General features: G+C 35.6%; 1 protein-coding gene across 2 annotated transcripts in view; it reads right to left on the bottom strand.

Annotated features, from left to right (window-relative positions):
• CCDC178 (coiled-coil domain containing 178) overlaps positions 1-19519 on the bottom strand; it is a 428206-nt gene that overhangs the window by 269122 nt on the left and 139565 nt on the right. For both annotated transcript variants that reach the window (XM_012782579.3, XM_012782578.3), the window contains exon 14: positions 1074-1257. In XM_012782579.3, coding sequence (XP_012638033.1) covers positions 1074-1257 — 184 coding nt within the window. The remainder of the gene's footprint in view (positions 1-1073; positions 1258-19519) is intronic.

The following is a 19519-nucleotide window of genomic DNA, read 5'->3' as shown; positions in this document are numbered from 1 at the left end:
TTTATTGATGCATTAACTTGAGAGAACATAATTCATAAACTCTACCTCTAGGCCTTCAAAATGTCATTTCTCAGAGCTACCCCAGAACTGATATTTCTATAAATAATTTCTAGATGACATAGATTAGGACTAATTTCAGGCCAGGATCAATCAACAAATATGGAAAGTTACCTGCAAGGAAAATATGATGCCCAAACTTTTGTATTAAATAGATGTTCATGAATCAGCCAATGAAAGACAATAGGGTCATTACACAAATAGAAACTACAAACTTGAGTTACTATAAATCTGAATTATCTAAGGACAATCAAGAAATAAATTTTAAATTCAGTACCACTCTGACACAGATCTGCATGTTTACATTATAGAAATTTAATGCCATATATATTCAGGCTCAGAGACAAGCAGGAATGATTAGCAATTGGGAATGGTTCTTAAGTGGAGCAATTTCTGTTGCTGTTTTTGAGTGATCTCTCAGCTCTCATGGGATAGGGAAAGGACATGGTGAACAACTTTCTTCAATTCAGTAAAATGGAGCCCACTTTCCAAGTCCCTACAACAAATGGCAGGAAGCTGCTATTCATCACATCTCTCACTTAGGAATGGATTTGAGGCATGTGAACAGTTATTTCTGCAGCAATGTGGTCTACGAGTTGCCTGGCACTCTGGAATCCAACAACTTGTAGGCCTCCCTATTCTTATGCCACATAAAGTATAAGAGCACATCTCAGAATTCCATCCTCCTACCATAGGAAGGAATTATTATGTGTTGGACATATAGGATAAAGCTGAACTGAGCATCACACTCCTGGTGCTCCAGGTAGTTTACAGTGGATGATAGAAACCATAGAAAAAAGTAGAAACAAATGTTGATTAGCTACATTGAACCCTCATCCTCTTCTAGTCAATTTGGCCTCTGGAGAGAGGTGGTTTTCTTCCAATTTATCAGAAGTGATTTTTTTGAAAAGACTGTGAACTCTTAACTTAAAATAGTTATCAATATTAAATCAATAACATTCAGGAGAATTACTCTTTTTTTCTTCAAAACTAAGAAGAACACAAAGATACACAACCTTGAATTTTCTTCTCACGTCTGCTATTTTAGTTTCCAATTCATCTGTGTTATGTTTGGTTACATGGAAAACAGCACCAACGTGATAAGATTCCTTATAGAGTTCTTTTAGAATATCCTCATTCACTGCCTTCCTTCTTGTCAAATATTTGATTTCAGACTCAAACTCTGTTTTCTTCTTTATACTGTAAAAATAAAGCAAAAAATTGATATGATTATTCCGAGAGTATATATTGAGGCAAATATATTTAAAATATTGAAAAAAGGAACAAGTTCATATTTTATGTTGCCAAAAATAGCTAGATAGTTAACTATAAGTTGAATATAAAACATATGTCCCAAGTCTCCATTTATTTTTCTGCTTCTCCAATTGGTCACCTTTAATTGTTAGGCTATTCCCAGTTTCAGAAGGATAAGGGCATCAGTAAGAAAGACTTGGGCAGTCTAGATGCTTGGCTTTTAGAACATTCAAAATCCCTTCTATGCTCCTTTCTGTATCTCTTTGTGACTTTCATAAAGGTATTATTACTAGAGGAAGAAGTCCTCAAGAGCCTAGACTAAAACCAAAGCATGCAGTAGAACAAAGATTCTCAACCTCAATACTATTGACATTTGGGACCAGATAATTCTTTGTTTTAGGGTGGATGTCCTCTGCATTGTGAGATGTTTAGCAGCATCTCTAGCACTGGCTCAGTTGTGACAACCAAAAATGCCCCCGGACATTACCAATTGTCTCCTCCTGAAGGTACAAAATCATCCCTATTGAGAACTACTCGACTAGAGCAATGTTTCCCAACCCTAGCTACACATTACACTCACCTTCAAAGCATTTAATAAGACTTAGTGCTTTCAAAAATTCTGATATAATTGATCTTGGGTAAAGCTCCAACATCATTATTTTTAAGCACCCCAGATGATTCTAATTTGCAACCAGGAAGTGAAGTACCAATATTGACTAGGGCAGTACTTCTAAAGCTTGCATATGTGTAAGAATCACATGGAGAGCTTATTAAGTCACAGATTCCTAGGCTTCACTCTCAGGATATGTTTAAGTAGATGTAGGATGGGCCTGAGAATATGCGCTCAGTTATGTTGATGTCACTTGGTTGCTGATCACACTTCACTCAAGCAGCACTGCTAAAGAGGGTATAGTCATAATGAATACTGATGATTAACTCTTCTTTAACAGAACACAAGAGAAGCTTTAATTAATGTGGCCAAATCAACTAGTGATGAGCTTCATTGATCTCTCATTCTTGTCTATTCCAGAATAGGATATAAGGGTGATGTAGAAACAAGAACAAACATATATTCAAGGCATGCAGGAAGCATGGTTAGGCTCACAAATGAGGTAACCATCTCAATAGAATAGAAATGTGATTGAAAATCAAAGCATTAGAGGAGAAGCAGCAGAAAACTGGCTGAAGGGGTTCTACCAGAAGAATAACCAGTGCAGGGTTCACTGACTCATAGCAGGGCTTTGCATGAACTGTGCTTGCTTGTGAAAGGACCAGCTCACTGACTGGGAGTATACATTTGTAGAGAGCTAGGAGCTAGGGCATTGATAAGAACCAATCCCGACACCAATCCACACACTGTATCACTAATCACTTAATGTTACCCCCAATATTATCTTAAGACGATCTCTGGGAATCAGAAAAGAATACCATAAATGGTAGACTTTAAAGACTGGTGGATTGAGATCAAGGAGGGTCAAGTAGAAGCAATGAAAAACCTTCAGTTGGAAAGAGATGAACATGAAGATGTGTATGATAGAGGGGTGTGTGTGTGTGTGGTGCTTATTTAGAATGGGAGACCTTAAGAAAAAGACATAAGCCACATTAAGAAATATCTTGTTTCCAAAGACCCAGCAATTAGAGCATGAATCTAATCCACTCTAGGTGATTATTAGTCTTATAAAATAATTTGACAAAGAACCTAAAATAAGCACATTTAAATTGCTCAAAAATATAAGTAAAGAAATAACTACTACTATAAAAGAAAAAAACAAAACAAAACTGAAACACACCAGAAATGAAACAAAAATTGGTAGATGTTGAAAACAGCAAATTATAAAATGGGAAGGGATAATGAAAATAGTTTTGAAATAGACCAAAAGAACTCTAAACTGAGTGGGGTCAAAGAGAGTTTTAGATGATTAGGTAGGAATAAAGTACTAAGAAATTCACCCAAACAAAAGTATGATGTTGGGTGTGTGGGGCATGTTTGTACCCATACAGAGTATATGTATACATGTGAGTCTATGGGTGTTTATTTTTGTGTACACATGAATATTTGTGTATGTGTCTATACCTTTTATGTGTTTGTTTTGTGTATATGTGTGTTTATTTGTGTGTAAGTATGTATATTTACATATGTAAATATGTATGTGCACGTTTGTATTCATATGTATTTTATGGAACACATGCACAGCCCATGCTTGATATATACGTTAAGCAACATCCACTTTGCTTTACAGAAAGAACAATAAGGAGGAGATTTGTTGTGGGAAGGCTTGAGAAATTTCTAGACTTGAAGAAAAAATAGAATCACAGACCAGATAACAAAATGGGTTATGAGTACTGAACATTACAAAAATTTTGAAAAAAGAACTATAGCTAAAGATATTATGATAAAAAAGTAGAATATTAAAGACACAGAGAAAAGAGGGAGGAAGTGACACAGAAAAAAAAAAGACATAAAAAAATGATGTAATAGATGCCAGAAGAAAATTATTATCTTCAAAGCAAAGCAAAAATAAATGTCAAGTTAGAATTGCATACATTGCCAAACTATTATTCAAGGTTGATGAGCAAAACTGGTGTAGGTTAAGAAAATTTACCACTAAGCCCTCATTAAAATAACATGAAGCGGAGTGGAGTAGAGTGAGTGTGTGTTAAGTAACATTCCCTTTGATTTACAGAAAGAACAATAATAAGGAGAGTTGTTGTAAAGACTAGAGAAATTAAGGGATAAAGACTAAATTAAAGACTAAAGAATCACCTCAGATGTATAGAAATTTAACCAAAGGGGGAAACAAGAAGGCATAAGAACAAAGATAATTGAGAAATATCAGAATGCGTACATAAGCATTAATTCTGAAAAAATTATTATTTAAAGTGAAACTAAGGCACCAGGCAACTACAAAAAATGGGATATGTGTCAAGATGTTCAATAATAATTAATTTTGCTAAAATATGTGTAATTCTCAGGATAATAATTAAAACATAAAATAACACCAGATTTTATTAGAAATGTGTATAATTATCTAAACATGTTTCAAAATTAAATGGTGTTACACTTAGGCTTGTAACACAAGCCTAATATACCTGTCTCAAGTACACCTGTTAAAAACATCAGATTATATTTAAAAAACAGGATTCAGTGCTGACTGCAAGATGAAAGGCCTAAGACTAAGCCACTCAGAAAATATGAAAATAAGCACTGGCGCAGCAACATTAACATAATGAAATATAATTTAATGTGAAATCATGACGAAGAAAGAAGGTAAAAATAGATAATAAAAAACAAGAAATCCAACAAGAAATGAAATAATAATTTACTTCAATGTCTCTGACTATGTTCTCAAAATATGTAAAAAAAATGCACAATTATAAGCAGCAATTAACAGATGAACTATCACATTCCTATTAAAACATCATAGGACAAGAAATAAGATAGAGAAGAAATATGTATAACAAAGTTATAGCAGAATCATTTTAAGTACTGATAACCAACATGGGCCATCAACTTGGAAAGTCTTAGTGCTAAACTGGATAAATCGATGTCTCTCTCGCTCTCTCTCACACACACATACACAACCCCCGACACATACCCCTAGACTCAGAATTGTGAAATTTCAGAACTTTGAAATAAGAAGAGAAAAATTCTAAAGTTCCCAGGCAGAAAAGACAGGTTACCTATAAAGAAATTGTACCTAAAATACCATCAGATGTCCTAACCAAGCATAGCTAACTGAAAGAAAACAATAAAAAAACCCTTCAAATTAATGAGACAAAATTGACCATGGATCCAGAATATGACACTCTGAGAAAAGCCTGATTGGAACTGGTTGACTAGAGAATGAAATGTGAGTTCATGCAAACAGGAGTGTCTATTTTGATAAGATTTGCTATAAAGAATAGAAGGACAGAGGTGGGATGCAGGAATATGGTTTATTTTGTGTTTACCTATTCTGTAACATGAGCAATATTATTCAATGTTCCTATGCTATTAAAGTAAAGAGAAATAATGATTCATGGGAAAGATTAGACAATTGTATTGTGTGCAAGTACCCTGGTAACAGAAAGAGGTAATTTTCATTTGATTACATCTAGACTCTCTTTGAAAAAGATTAACTTAAAATGTGGGTGATGTGAGTTACTAGGATTGAAGAGAGGGAGAAGATATGAAACAATCATCAAAAAAGCTGAATTGTCTAGCAATTTCTTGGCAGTGCTGAGTATCACTTGAGATCTGTAGTCATATAATTTAAGTTCTACTCAAAAGCAAATTTATTGTAATGCTAATGAAGCTTAAGCATGAGGGGCTCTAGTTGGCCCCAGCCCCTTTCAAAAAGTCTTTTGAGTGTTCCTAGCAGTGTTTTCACATGGTTTTATGTTTTCATAAAGTTTGTAAAAATAAGATATTTTGACCATGATTGATTAAGACCATTCTCTTTCTAATATAATGTACCCTCTGTAAAGTGGTATTCAAGTTAACTATGGGCATTTTGTATTCATAATACTGTATTCTTTTACATAAATTGGCCACGTATGCTATAACCTTTAGGGCCCACCAAACCGGGGGATCCACCCAAGGTGAGACTAATCAGCACAATAATTAGACTAATTAGTGTTTTACTTCAGCCACTTTCAGGTGCTAGAGAAAGTTCAATGATATAAACTGCTGATTTATTTCAGTAACAGGGCTTTTGAAGTCATAGAAACAAGTTTTGGATGTTATTTAAATAAATGCTTATTTTGACCCAACAAAACTAGGTTCCACAAGAAAAGAAAGAAGGACAAGAAGTTGGGATGGCCAAATAGAGTAAGGATGATAGATTGGTCATCCTAGTGTCAAACAGTTGTTGGAGTGAGGGTACCAGTAGAGTAAGTAAGCTGGAAAGAGAAGTGTTGGCTATCAGAGAATGGATTCTTAAAATTGAGATCAGGAAGGGAGTCCATTCTTGGAAACAACAAAATCTAGAGTAAAACTATAAGGGAGGGTCGTTGGTGTGCAAGGGAGAAAAGATTGTTGAAAATGAAGAGGTCTAAACACAGAGAGTCCAAGTTCTTGCATGGACTGTATATACACGAAATTCACATTTCCATTGCCTCTGCAGAGGTAGAACATAGGAATGGAAAGTGTGATTTATTCATAGTATTTTAATTCCTTTTTAAAAAAGGTCTAAAATAGGCTAACGTATGGGTGAATAGTTAATTTCAAATGATGCATATACAGATTTTAATGCATATTTTTATACTTTTTTAATACCTGAAAATTAAAAAATAATAAAAGAAAAATAGTTTAAGAATATTCACTTAAAAGTTTGCTGTAAAATGCTGGAAAAAAATAGTATTCTATACTTCTGTGAAGTAACTCAAATTAATAAGCTGGTAAGATACAGCTAAACGGGTATGAAAAACACAGTACCCTGTGGATTCATTCTAAGTATTCCAGGCTATTTAACAACTTCAATAATATTCTAATTGCTATCTCTACAAATAAATCACTATCCTGTTACCTCTTGACAAACACATTTCATAAAATATATCAATATATCTTTATGGTATTCAATAGCTTTTTTGCTCATTTCCCTTAATATCAACCCCATCTTTGGATCACTGCAGTTACACTGCAGTTGTCTTGCTTGAGGTATAGTAGAGCATTAGAAGTAGATATTCAGAATATTTTACAGAGCTTGAATGTAAGAAAATGACTATATAGAAATTCATACCACACAGTTAACCTCAAGCAAACTAAATCTAAATTAATCAATTTCAAATCCTTTTAAAGAAGTTCATTTTCCTTGACTTAGATTGTTGAAGCCTGTCTGTCTATCATGTGAATAAGCAATCAAGTGAAATTGTTTGCTCAAGTCAAATGTCTCAAATGTGAAGGGTCTATTTTTAATGGATGCTGGTTGGTTTGAAAGACAAAATTATCAAACTACACACTGCTTATGCAGGTAAACAATCATATATTATCATCACCATCACCTCCAACAAAAGAGCTAGCAAACATTTGTGTGCACAGGGTACTGAACAAAGTCTGTTAACAAATACAGCATCTATCTTTTAACATTGCTATTTTTATATTATAAAGTGCATACTATATAAGCGATAGATTTAGCAGTCCCCAACCTTTTTGATACCAGGGAAAAACAAATTTCTATAGACCAGGGTTGGGGGGAATGAGTCAAGTGCATTACATTTAATGTGCAGTCAAATCTCTCTGCAGGTATGGATAATCTGTATTTGCAGCTGCTCCCCAGCACTAGCATCACTGCCTCAGCTCCACCTCAGATCACCAAGCATTAGATTCTCATAAAGAGGATGCAGCCTAGATCCCTCACATGTGCAGTTTACAGTAGGGTTCATGCTCCTATGATAATCTAATGCTACTGCTGATCTGATAGGAGGGAGATTATGTGGAATAATGGGGAGTGGCTGTAAATACAGACGACGATTTGTTCACTGGCCTTCCGCTCACCTCCTGCTATGCAGTCCGGTTCCTAACAGACCATGGACCAATACCAGTCCTTGGGCTGGGGGTTGGGGAGCATAGCAATAGATTATATATTAAAGAATTATGTAACATATTTAAATAGCATAACAATCTGGGAATGGCATCAAGTGGTGAGATGATATCCTGGTGGAATCTTCATATATGTAACAGCTCTAGTTTGGGGAAGTTTTGTGGGATATTCACTAGACTTATTTTTGGACCTTAGGAAAAAAAGAAGCTGAGAATAAGAGGAAGGTGACTCAGAGAAATAGTTGAGTAAAAAATAAATAAATAAATAAGTAAGAATAGCAGAACACTTCCAGGAAAAACAATGGATATAGTCAAACGTAAAGATGGAGAAATAAGCAAAGCCATAAGCTTTTGATATGTTTTTGGAGTAGTAAATTTTGTGTCGAAAATCTTCTGGAACATACCAGAAACAGAAATTGAGACGTACTGAGCAGAGGAATAGAGGCAATGTTATTAAGTGAAAAGAACATAAATTTTGGATTTAGACTTGTATTCAAATCGTGATTGCTCCTTAGTGGAGACAGTTTCATACTGAATTTCTTTATCTGTAAGATTAACTTAATGCCCATCATCAAGGTTGATATGAAGTTTAAATCTAAATAAATTGAGGGTAATATTACACACATTAAACAACACAGATTATACAATAAACAGTTTTTTGTTCATTAAAATAGTATGTAAGAACAGCGTGAATCTTTATAACATTTTCTGGTTTAGTGAGATGGAACACAATGAGAGGGAAAAATAAATGTAAAAAAGGTAAACAGCCATTGATATTATGTTGGAATGGAAAGAGACTTCCTAAGCAGACATGATATCAGAAAATATAGCAGAGAGAAAAGGACACAGAGAAACTAAGGAACAAAGGAAGAACTAAGGATACTATTATATTCAGCTCTCATTCATTAGTTATGCCATTTATTCAACACCTATTGAGAAAAACACACACATAATGCCTACAAGTAAGCAGCTTACCCCAAGAGGAAAAAGTAAGGAACAAACCAACAGTAACTATGCATCGTGTGGTGCTTGTAGAGAAGTATGTGTAGCTAGAGAGGGTTAGTTTAATGGATTCTTTTGGAGCAGTGATTACATGTCAAGTGCTGTGTTAGGTGGTTGAGATAAAAAGATGAATTAAAATAAAGGTTCCTGGTTTATACTCTTGGGAAGGAAAAAACAAACAAACAAGTAAAAACACTGGATTGCCAAGGAATAATAAATACAATAGTGGAAGAAACACTTAACACTGCTTTGGTTTGTGGATAGAGGAAGATAAGTTACCAAGAGGGAAAGCTTCTGGAATTAATATCCAAGCTACTGAATGAATCAGATTAAAAAAGAAGCTGAAGAAGAGAAGGGGAAGGGAGAGGAGGAACACCAGGAGGAAGAAAGGGAAGAAAGGAAAAAACAGAATTTCAATCAGAGAAACAACAGAGACCAAGATTGAAGTCAAAACAATATGAGTTTGGATGCATATATGTTTGAATTGGCTAGAACATAAAGATTGCTATGGTTTGTCCCATCAAAACCTATGTTAAAATTTAATATCCAGTGTGGCAGTGTTGGGAGGTGGAGTCTAATGGGAGGAGTTTGAATCATGGGGCAGATTCCCCATGACTGGCTTGCTGCTGTTCTCACAGTGGAGACTGAGTTCTTGCTTTGGCAAAAGGGATTAGTTTTCATGGAAATGGATTAATTAGTTCTCATGAGAGTGGGCTGTTATAACACCAGAGTGGCCCTCAGGTTTTGTCACTATGTATGTGCAGCAGGAAAGCCCTAGCCAGAAGCCAGGGCCATGCCTTGGAACTTCCTGACTTCAGACTGTGAACTAAATAAACCTCTTTTCTTTATACATTTCCCAGCCTCTGGTATTCTGTTATATTTTAACACAAAATAGACTAAGGCAAAGATCATAGAAGAAATTGGTAAGGGATGAGTCTGAAGTTGAACAGGTGACAATTTACAGTGTCTAATCTAACAGTCTGGGAACTTGGACTTTATCCTATAGCTGGTAGGGAGCCTATGAAACTTTTTAAAACTGCTGGAAGCAAATACCGATCCATCCTTTGTAAATACATGGTGCCCATGTTGCATCTGAGGTTCAAACTTGAAACAAGTTAGACCAGTTGGAAGCCTGTCTTAATATTCCAACCAAGAGACAATTAGGGCCTGGTTTATTTAATTGGTAACTAAAACAGAGAGAAAGAAAAATACCCACTGGAGAAATATTTAAAAGATAGACTTAGTAGAAGTTGATGAGATGTTGGCTGTGAGCCAGGAGAGAGGGATTTAAGAACGATGTCTGAAACAGGTAACTTGGTAGATAACAGTGTAGGATGTGTGTTGGGGAAGAGAGTGGATATTCAAAATGATATTGTTGGGAGAGATAAAGAATGTGGCGTATCCTGGTTAGAGCTAGAACCCATATTACTAAGTGAAGTATCCCAAGAATGGAAAAACAAGCACCACATATATTCTCCAGCAAACTGGTATTAACTGAGTAGCACCTAAGTGGACACATAGGTACTACAGTAATAGGGTTGGGGAGGGGGGGTGGGGGGGCGGGTATATACATACATAACGAGTGATAGGTGCACCATCTGAGGGATGGTCACGTTGGAGACTCAGACTTGTGGGGGGAGGGGGGAAGGGCATTTATTGAAACTTTAAAATCTGTACCCCCATAATATGCCGAAATAAAAAAAAAGAATGTGGCGTGAGATTAAAAAGTAATATATATATATATATATATATATATATATATATATATATATATAGTACATGTTAAAATAATGAGAGTGGGTGAAATTCCTGGGACAAGAAGTAGAGTATGGATGTAAGTGGGCTGAGAGTAGAACCCTAAGCTAATCTGTGAGTGGGCAGGCAGTGACAAATGAGCCCTATAGGATTTCTCAAAGGACATCTTTAGAGAGCTAAAGGAAGCACCAAGAGAATGGCATTCTGAATCTCGAAAAGGGAATAGCATCAAAAAGGGCATAGACACAAATGGTTGGGTCACATGCAGAAAGGAAAAAAAAAACATGAAATAGGACTAAAAATAATCTAGTGGGTATGGGAAGAAAGGTCTTTCTTTCACTTAAGTAAGATAAATTTTGGTAGCATGGAGGTTTCAGAAGCCAGACTGCTATGTGTCAAAAAGTGATTAAGAGTCAAGGAAGTATTTTAGCAAATATGGCTAACTATGTGGGAATTTTAATGAGAACAAAAGAGAACTACTAAGTTATTGCTAAAGGTACAAATAGGATGAAGGCAAAGTTTTTGTTTTATGTAGGAAGAGGATTAATGATATCTACAGGCAAAAAAGATAAGGAAGGGAAAAGGATAATAAATAGAAATGTCAAAAATAAAAGTGATATGAATAAAACGATGTCCTCAACAGACCAGAAGAGGTTGAGACCAAGAGCACAGATGGTGTCATTGACCTTGAAAAAAATATAACATTTACTCCTTGAATTCAAGGAGGGAGGAAAGCTATTTGCAGATATTGTCACTGTAGGATACATTTGTTTGACAAAAGGTATGTCATGACTTTAATTTATCCTTCCAATATGAGTAAGCTATAGTATAAATAAATTCAAGTTTTATTTCTGAGTTTATCTTGTGTAGGATTCGCTGTGATGTCTGAATCTGAGAATTCATGCTTTAAAAATTATAGACTATCTGCCATTATCTTTTTGAATACTGCTTTTCCTATTCTCTCCTTTCTTTTTCTATTTTCTACAACTCTAATATTTCTTATTTTGTCTCTTTTTCTTTCAGTGCTTCATTCTGGCTTGTGCTTTACGTTTCCAGATATACTGATTATTTTTTCCCCAGCTCTATCTGCTACTTAATTAATGAAATCTTTAATAGAGATGAATCCAGTTTTAATGTTTACACATTTTGGTGGATCCTTTTTCAAAACTGCCTGCACTATTTTGATGGTGTTCTATTAGTTTGTTTTGTTCCCTTTAACCATTTAAAATAGTAGATAGAATGAACATAATAAATTATATTATCTTAGCTCTATAATAATTCTATTATTTGAAATTATTGGGGAATAAGTATACTGCTGGTTATTTCTGATGATTCTCATTCATGGTGGGTTTTTCTTTATGTGTTTCATAATTTGGGGGGCTCATTTTAAAATAAAAGCCTTACTTCATCTGTAAGTATGAAGTGGCCTTGAGTGGCCTCAGTCTGGAGCATTCCTCCAGAGAAGATATGAGCAGAGCAGGATAACTTTTTAATGATAACTTGTTGGTTAGGGCCTTCCACTATGACTTAGGTAGTGTAAATTAAAACATTGAACCAGTGTGAAAAGAGGCCATCCTAGGAATGTTTTCACTTGGGTTTCTATCACCCAAGCCCTACGCTTAGCTAGAGATACACTTTCTTGTCTCTGCCTTTGCTTGTAGGTATATTTTTTTCTGGTCCATCCACTCAAGTCTCTTTACTTTTATCCAGCTCCCTCATTTGCACAGATCCATTGTGCAGGACCCTTCCTTCCCTTCCTTCCCTTCCTTCTCTCCCTCTCTCCCTTCCTCCCTCCCATCCTTCCTTCCTTCCTTCTTCTTTCTTTTCCCTTCCTTCCTTCCTTCCTTCCTTCCTTCCTTCCTTCCTTCCTTCCTTCCTTCCTTCCTTCCTTCCTTCCTTCCTTCCTTCCTTTTTCTTTCTTTTCTTCCTTCCTTCCTTCCTTTCCTTCCCTTCTCCTTCCCTTTCCCTCCCCTCCCCTCCCTTCCTCCCTCCCTCCCTCTCTCTCTCTCTCTCTCTCTCTTTCTTTCTCTCTCTCTCTCTTTCTTTCTTTCTTTTTCTTTCTTTCATTCTTTTCTTTTCTTTTTTGCCATTAACATTCAATTCCCTTGTTTACCAAGTTTAGCAAGGCCACTCTTCATCCATATTTTCATGGTAGCCAAATATTAGCTGGGAATTTAGCCTGCAATTGTTCAATTACTTTCATTGCATGGCCCTCTGGGGATTTCCTTTACTTTCCCGGTAGTACAGCATTTCATTTAAAGAGTACAAGCCCTATTTATGCCACATTTATAGAAAATTTTGTAGCATTTTGTAGCAAGAGACGTTCACATTCTCTTATATCCAAATTGCAGATTGTAGGAAATATAAATGCTCATTACTTGTCTATCTACACTATTCTTAGACATTTCATCCTTTCCCGTGTTAAATTTTATGACTCCAAATTTGTCTTCAGTATCCCCCTCATCCTGGGCTGAAAAACCCAGGATGTAATGTAATGTAACATTGTAATAAAGTTACAATGAATTGTAACTTTACGTAGGAATCTGAAATTTAATATGGTACAAGGAGATATATTTTCTTCCCCCAAATCTTCTTCATATCCTTCTACAAGCCCTTGCTATCTCAGCAAGCACCCTAACAATTTTTCTTTTCCTCCTATATTATATCCCACTTACTAAATGGTCATCACCAAAATGTAGCTGAAAATCAGCTATTTCCTTCCAATGATACTGCAAAAACCCCAACCTATGTCGTCATTATCATATTTCTAAACTACCAAAAAAGCTGTCCTTCCCTAAGTAGCCCAAGTGATCTTTCTAAAGTGTAAGAGTATAAAGAACTTTAAATTTACATACTTTTATCACAGCCCACCTATGAACTTTTAGTATCTGAGCCCTCTCTGCCTTGCAACATTCATTTCCCTGAATTACCCCTCCCATATGCAGTTTTCCAGCTACACTGGTCTCCATTCTGTTTACAGAGTGTATGGAAGTTTTACGCATCTCAGGGCTTCTGAATTGTCTAATCCTTGTGTTTGGAATTCTCTTCCCCAGACCTGTTCAAGGCTGTCATGTCTTCTTCATTCAGGTCTCAATTCCAATGTTACTTTCTTAAAGAGGTGACCCTGGATGTCTTTGCTAAAGCAGAGCACCTGTCCCCAACTCTCCCCTGGCCTGTCACTCTCTGCCACATTATCCAATTTTATCTTCCTCACAAGAGTATCAGTGACTGAATATTTAAACACATATTTATTAATTCACATGTTTATATATTATCCCATAGGAGAGTATAAACTTAATATCTTTAGCATCTAAAACAGTGTCGGACACAAAACAGGTCCTCAGGCACACACTTTCATATACCCACACATTTGCTTTTTAACTCTATATTTTTGAAGTCTATATTTAGTTATAACTACAAAGTTGATCTATTAGTCATAATTATAAAGTTATAAAATGCTGTTTGGAGGTGCATTTTCAATGAAGTAAAAATAAAGATATATGAAGTTATTTCTCAGATAAGCCACTAAATGATAAAAATCATGGACCTTTATATTAATTTATGTATCTCATAAAATTTAGCATATTACAGACAATATAATGGAAATGAATATTTTCTATGGAAAATATTATTTAACATTCATTTAATGCATGTCAGCAATGGTCAGGCACAAAGTTAGTTCTCAAGGATGCCTGTTACCATGTTGCCTATTTTCTAACAGGATGACAGAGTACATGCTGTCATTTTGTCTTCTTTTGCTCAATGTTTTGTTTGGGAGACTCACCCAAGTTGTCCTATGCAGTTGGAATATGTTCATTTTCATCGTTCCAGAGTATTACTTTGTATCAGTATGTTACATTTTATTTACCCATTACATTCTTGATGTTCATTTAAATCTTTTCTAGCTTGTAGCTATTAAAAATAATGCTATGAACATTCTTGCAAGTGACTTTTGATGCCAGGAGTATGTATTATCAGTAGATATATGAGGTCGATCTGGAAAGTGTCCAGCCATGTAATATGAAAAATAGAGGCATTTATTGAAGAAGATACAAGAAACATTGTATATAGGGCAATGACATCTCATTTCCCTTCAAAGTAGTTGCCTTGGAACCTCACACAGTTCTCCCAGCATCTCTTAACCTAACCCGTGCTCATTCAACATTCTCAGTCATTCTGCTTGTTGCAGGCCTTCCAGATCACAGATCACTTTCAACAGATTCTTGACCATCTTTGAACTGTTTGTGCCACACTTTTATTTGCGCTACACTCATTGCATTGTCCCCGAAAGCCTTAATCATCCAAAGTTTCCACAGAAGAATGTTCAAGCTTAACACAAAATCTGATGCAGGTTCATTGCTCTATTTGCTCATTCATTTTGAATTTGATGGCCACACAGTACACATGCTCACTCAACAGTGTCTAGTACCCTACCGACTAGTACAGCGAAGTTGTCATTGTTTATGCATGTGCATTACACTCCACTCTCCTTGGCTGTCAGGTTACATGCATGTCGTACAAACCATTCTCATTATATTAATATTAACAGTGGCTGGATAATTTCTGGATAGACCTTGTATACCTAGGAGTTTAATATATTTAACTCTGTAGTAGAGAGTATTTAAATATTTTTCTACATTGTTGTACAAAATTCCACTCCCATTGGCAATAAAAGTTCTAGTTACTCCATCTTCCTAGTCCAACCTAAAGTATCCATAGTGTTTTCATTTGGGCCATGCAGGTGAATGTGGAGTGGTATTTCGTTGCTGTTCTGGTTTATATTTTCTAATGACTGAAATTAATCACCTTTTCATGATTATTATACGTTTGATTATCCTCTTTGGTGAAGTAATTGTTTAACTCTTTGCTCATTGTTGTTTCATTATTTTCTTTTTCTTTATTAATTTTTATTTTTATTGTAATTTTATATTTATTATATTTTTATATTTATTATTTATATATTTGTTAAATTATCTTTACTGATTTATTAGTTTATTGATTTATCTTTTCAGATATAGGCATTACAAATATCTTTTATCAGTCTGTAGTTTACCTTTTTTTTTTTTTTTTTTTTTTTTTTTTTTTTTTTGAGACAGAGTCTCGCTTTGTTGCCCAGGCAAGAGTGAGTGCCGTGGCGTCAGCCTAGCTCACAGCAACCTCAAACTCCTGGGCTCAAGCAATCCTCCTGCCTCAGCCTCCCGAGTAGCTGGGACTACAGGCACGCGCCACCATGCCCGGCTAATTTTATATATATATATTTGTTGGCCAATTAATTTCTTTCTATTTTTATAGTAGAGACAGGGTCTCGCTCAGGCTGGTTTTGAACTCCTGACCTTGAGCAATCCGCCTGCCTCGGCCTCCCAGAGTGCTAGGATTACAAGCGTGAGCCACCACGCCCGGCCTGTAGTTTACCTTTTAATTGACATAACAGCATGTTTATTCATCAGTTGTTTTTTTCTACGATGGTATTTATTTTTCTGCTTAAGAAAACTTTGCCTTACTCATATTTATTAAAATATTTTTTGATATTTTCTGTTAGTACTTTTTATTGTGTTAACTTTCACATTTACAACTATATTTCAAAAATTAGACTGTTGTGATAGTTAGAGGTAAGGATTTTTTTTCTTTCTTAACGCTATTTACAAAGGTCACTTCTTTTCTGCTGCACTGTAGAGGCATACTTATCATAAATCAAGTGATTATATATGTATGGACCTGATTTTGGACTTTCTATTCAGCTCCACTGGTCTGTTTCTCTATCTTTGTACCAGTAACAAGTCATTTTACATATTGAACCTTGTTATAATTATTATTATTATTTTTTGAGACAGCATCTAGCTCTGTTGCCTGGGCTAGAGAGCTGTGGCATCAGCCTAACTCACAGCAACTTCAAACTCCTGAAGTACTCAAAACAGTGTTACCCCACGGATCAGTACAATAAACACTCACGAATGTAAATCTACTCAAAGCTAAAAATCAAAGCCCAGATACCACAATGGCTCAAGAGAGAAAACAAAGCAAGAAAGTTCAACCCAACATAATGAACTGAAATCTGCCCCACCTATCAGTTATCTCAATAAATGTGAATGGCTTGAACTCCCCACTCAAGAGACATAGCCTGGCCTAATGGATAAAAAAACACAAGCCAAGTATCTGCTGCCTTCAGGAAACACATCTAACCTGCAAGGATGCAGTTAAACTAAAGATAAAGGGGTGGAGAATAATACTTCAAGCAAACGGAAGCCAAAAGAAAGCTGGCATGGTGGTGCTGATTACAGATAACTTAGTTTTTAAATCAATAAAAGTAATAAAAGACAAAGAAGGTCACTATATAATGGTGAAGGGTACAGTTCAACAAGAAGACATATCAATTCTAAATATATATGCACACAACCTTGGTGCACCCAGATTCATAAAGCAAACTCTACTTGATCTAAACAAATGGATAAACAACAACACCATAGTAGTCAGAGATTTTAACACCCCACTGACAGCACAGGACAGATCCTCCAAACAGAAAATCAACACAGAAATAATGGACTTAAACAGAACTCTAGAACAAATGGGCCTGACTGACATTTACAGGACATTCTACCCCAAACCACTGAATATATGTTCTTCTCATCAGCTCATGGGTCATTCTCTAAGATTGACCATATCCTAGGACACAAAGCACATCTCAAACAATTTTACAAAATAGAAATTATACCATGTATCTTTTCAGGCCACAATGGAATAAATGTAGAAATCAATCCTAACAGGAGTTCTCATTTCTACACAAAGCCATGGAAACTAAACAACCTTCTGCTGAATGATCACTTCATAAATGAGGAAATCAAGATGGAAATCAAAAGATTCTTTGAAGTAAATGACAAAGGTGACACAAGTTACCAAAACCTGTGGGTCACAGTTAAAGCAGTCCTGAGAGGAAAGTTTATTTCCATAAATGCCTATATCCAAAAGTCAAGAAGATCACAAATAGACAACTTAACGAATCGTCTCAAAGACCTGGTAAAAGAAGAACAGACCAACCCCAAACCCAGCTGAGAAGTAAAATCATTAAGATCAAATCAGAACTAAATGAAATAGACAACAGGGAAACTATATGGATGATTAATAAAACAAAAAGTTGGTTCTTTGAAAAAATAAACAAAATTGACACACCATTGGCTAGACTAATGAAAAGCAGAAAAGAAAAATCTCTAATAAGCTCCATCAGGAACAATAAAGGAGAAATTACAACTGATGCCATGGAGATACAAGATATAATTTATGAATACTACAAAAACCTCTATGCACACAAACTGGAAAATGTGGAGGAAATGGACAATTTCTTAGAAACACACAGCCTCCCTAGGCTCAACCAGGAAGAAATAGAATTCCTGAACAGACCAATATCAAGTATTAAAATTGACACAGCAATAAAAATCCTTCCTAAAAAGAAAAGTCCTGGACCAGATATTTTCACACCTGAATTTTACCACACCTACAAAGAAGAACTGGTGCCTATCCTGCATAAATTATTCCAAAACATCGAGAATGATGGACTCCTCCCAACACATTTTATGAAGCGAACATAACCCTGATACCAAAACCAGGAAAGGATGCAACAAAAAAAAGAAAACTACAGACGAATATCCCTTATGAATATAGATGCAAACATTCTCAACAAACTCCTAGCCAACTGAATCAAGATGCTTGTCAAGAAAATAATTCATCACTACCAGGTGGGCTTCATCCGACGGATGCAGGGATGGTTCAACATACGCAAATCTATAAATGTAATTCACCATATAAACAGGAAGCAAAAACAAAGACCATATGATCCTCTCAATAGATATGTCAAATGCAGAAAAAGCATTTGACAAAATTCAACACCCTTTTATGATAAGAACACTCAACAAAATAGTCATAGATGGGGCTTACCTACAAATGATACAAGCCATATATGACAAACCCACAGCCAATATCACACTGAATGGGGAAAAATTGAAAGCATTCCCACTTAGAACTGGAACAAGACAAGGTTACCCACTATCTCCACTTCTGTTCAACATACTGCTGGAAGTCCTTGCTACAGCAATCAGACAAGAGAGCGGAATTAAGGGCGTCCAAATGGGAGCAGAAGAGATCACACTGTCACTCTTGCTGATGACATGATATTATACCTAGAAAACCCTAAGGATTCAACCAAGAGGCTCCTTGAATTGATAAATGAATTTGGTAAAGTTTCAGGATACAAAATCAATACACAGAAATCAGAGGCATTTATATATGCCAACAACTGTACAAGTGAGAATCAAATCAAAGACTCAATTCCCTTCAAAATAGCAACAAAGAAAATAAAGTACCTTGGAATATATTTAACTAAGGAGGTAAAATACCTCTACAGAGAGAACTATGAAACACTGAAGAAGGAAATAGCAGAGGACGTAAACAGATGGAAGAATATACCATGCTCATGGGTCGGCAGAATCAACATTGTTAAAATGTATATACTACCCAAAGTGACCTACAGAGTCAATGCAATCCCTGTTAAAATGCCATCATCATTTTTCACAGATATGGAAAACATAATTTTATGCTTCGTATGGAACCAGAGAAGACCACATATAGCAAAATCAATCCTGGGCAATGAAAACAAAATAGGAGGTATCAATTTACCAGATTTCAAACTATACTACAAGGCTACAGTCATTAAAACAGCTTTTTACAGGCACAAGAACAGGGGCATTGAGCCAGATATAAAACCATCCTCATAGAGCCAACTAATCTTCGACAAAGCAGACAAAAACATACACTGGGGAAAAGAATCCTTATTCAATAAATGATGCTGGGAAAACTGGATAGCCACATGTAGAAGACTGAAACAGGACTCACACTTTTCACCTCTCACAAAAATCAACTCACACTGGGTAACAGACTTGAACC

The sequence above is a fragment of the Microcebus murinus genome, chromosome 17 (assembly GCF_040939455.1).
Source record: "Microcebus murinus isolate Inina chromosome 17, M.murinus_Inina_mat1.0, whole genome shotgun sequence".
NCBI classification, from domain to species: Eukaryota; Metazoa; Chordata; class Mammalia; order Primates; family Cheirogaleidae; genus Microcebus; species Microcebus murinus.
This window is presented reverse-complemented; position numbering and strand designations above follow the sequence as displayed.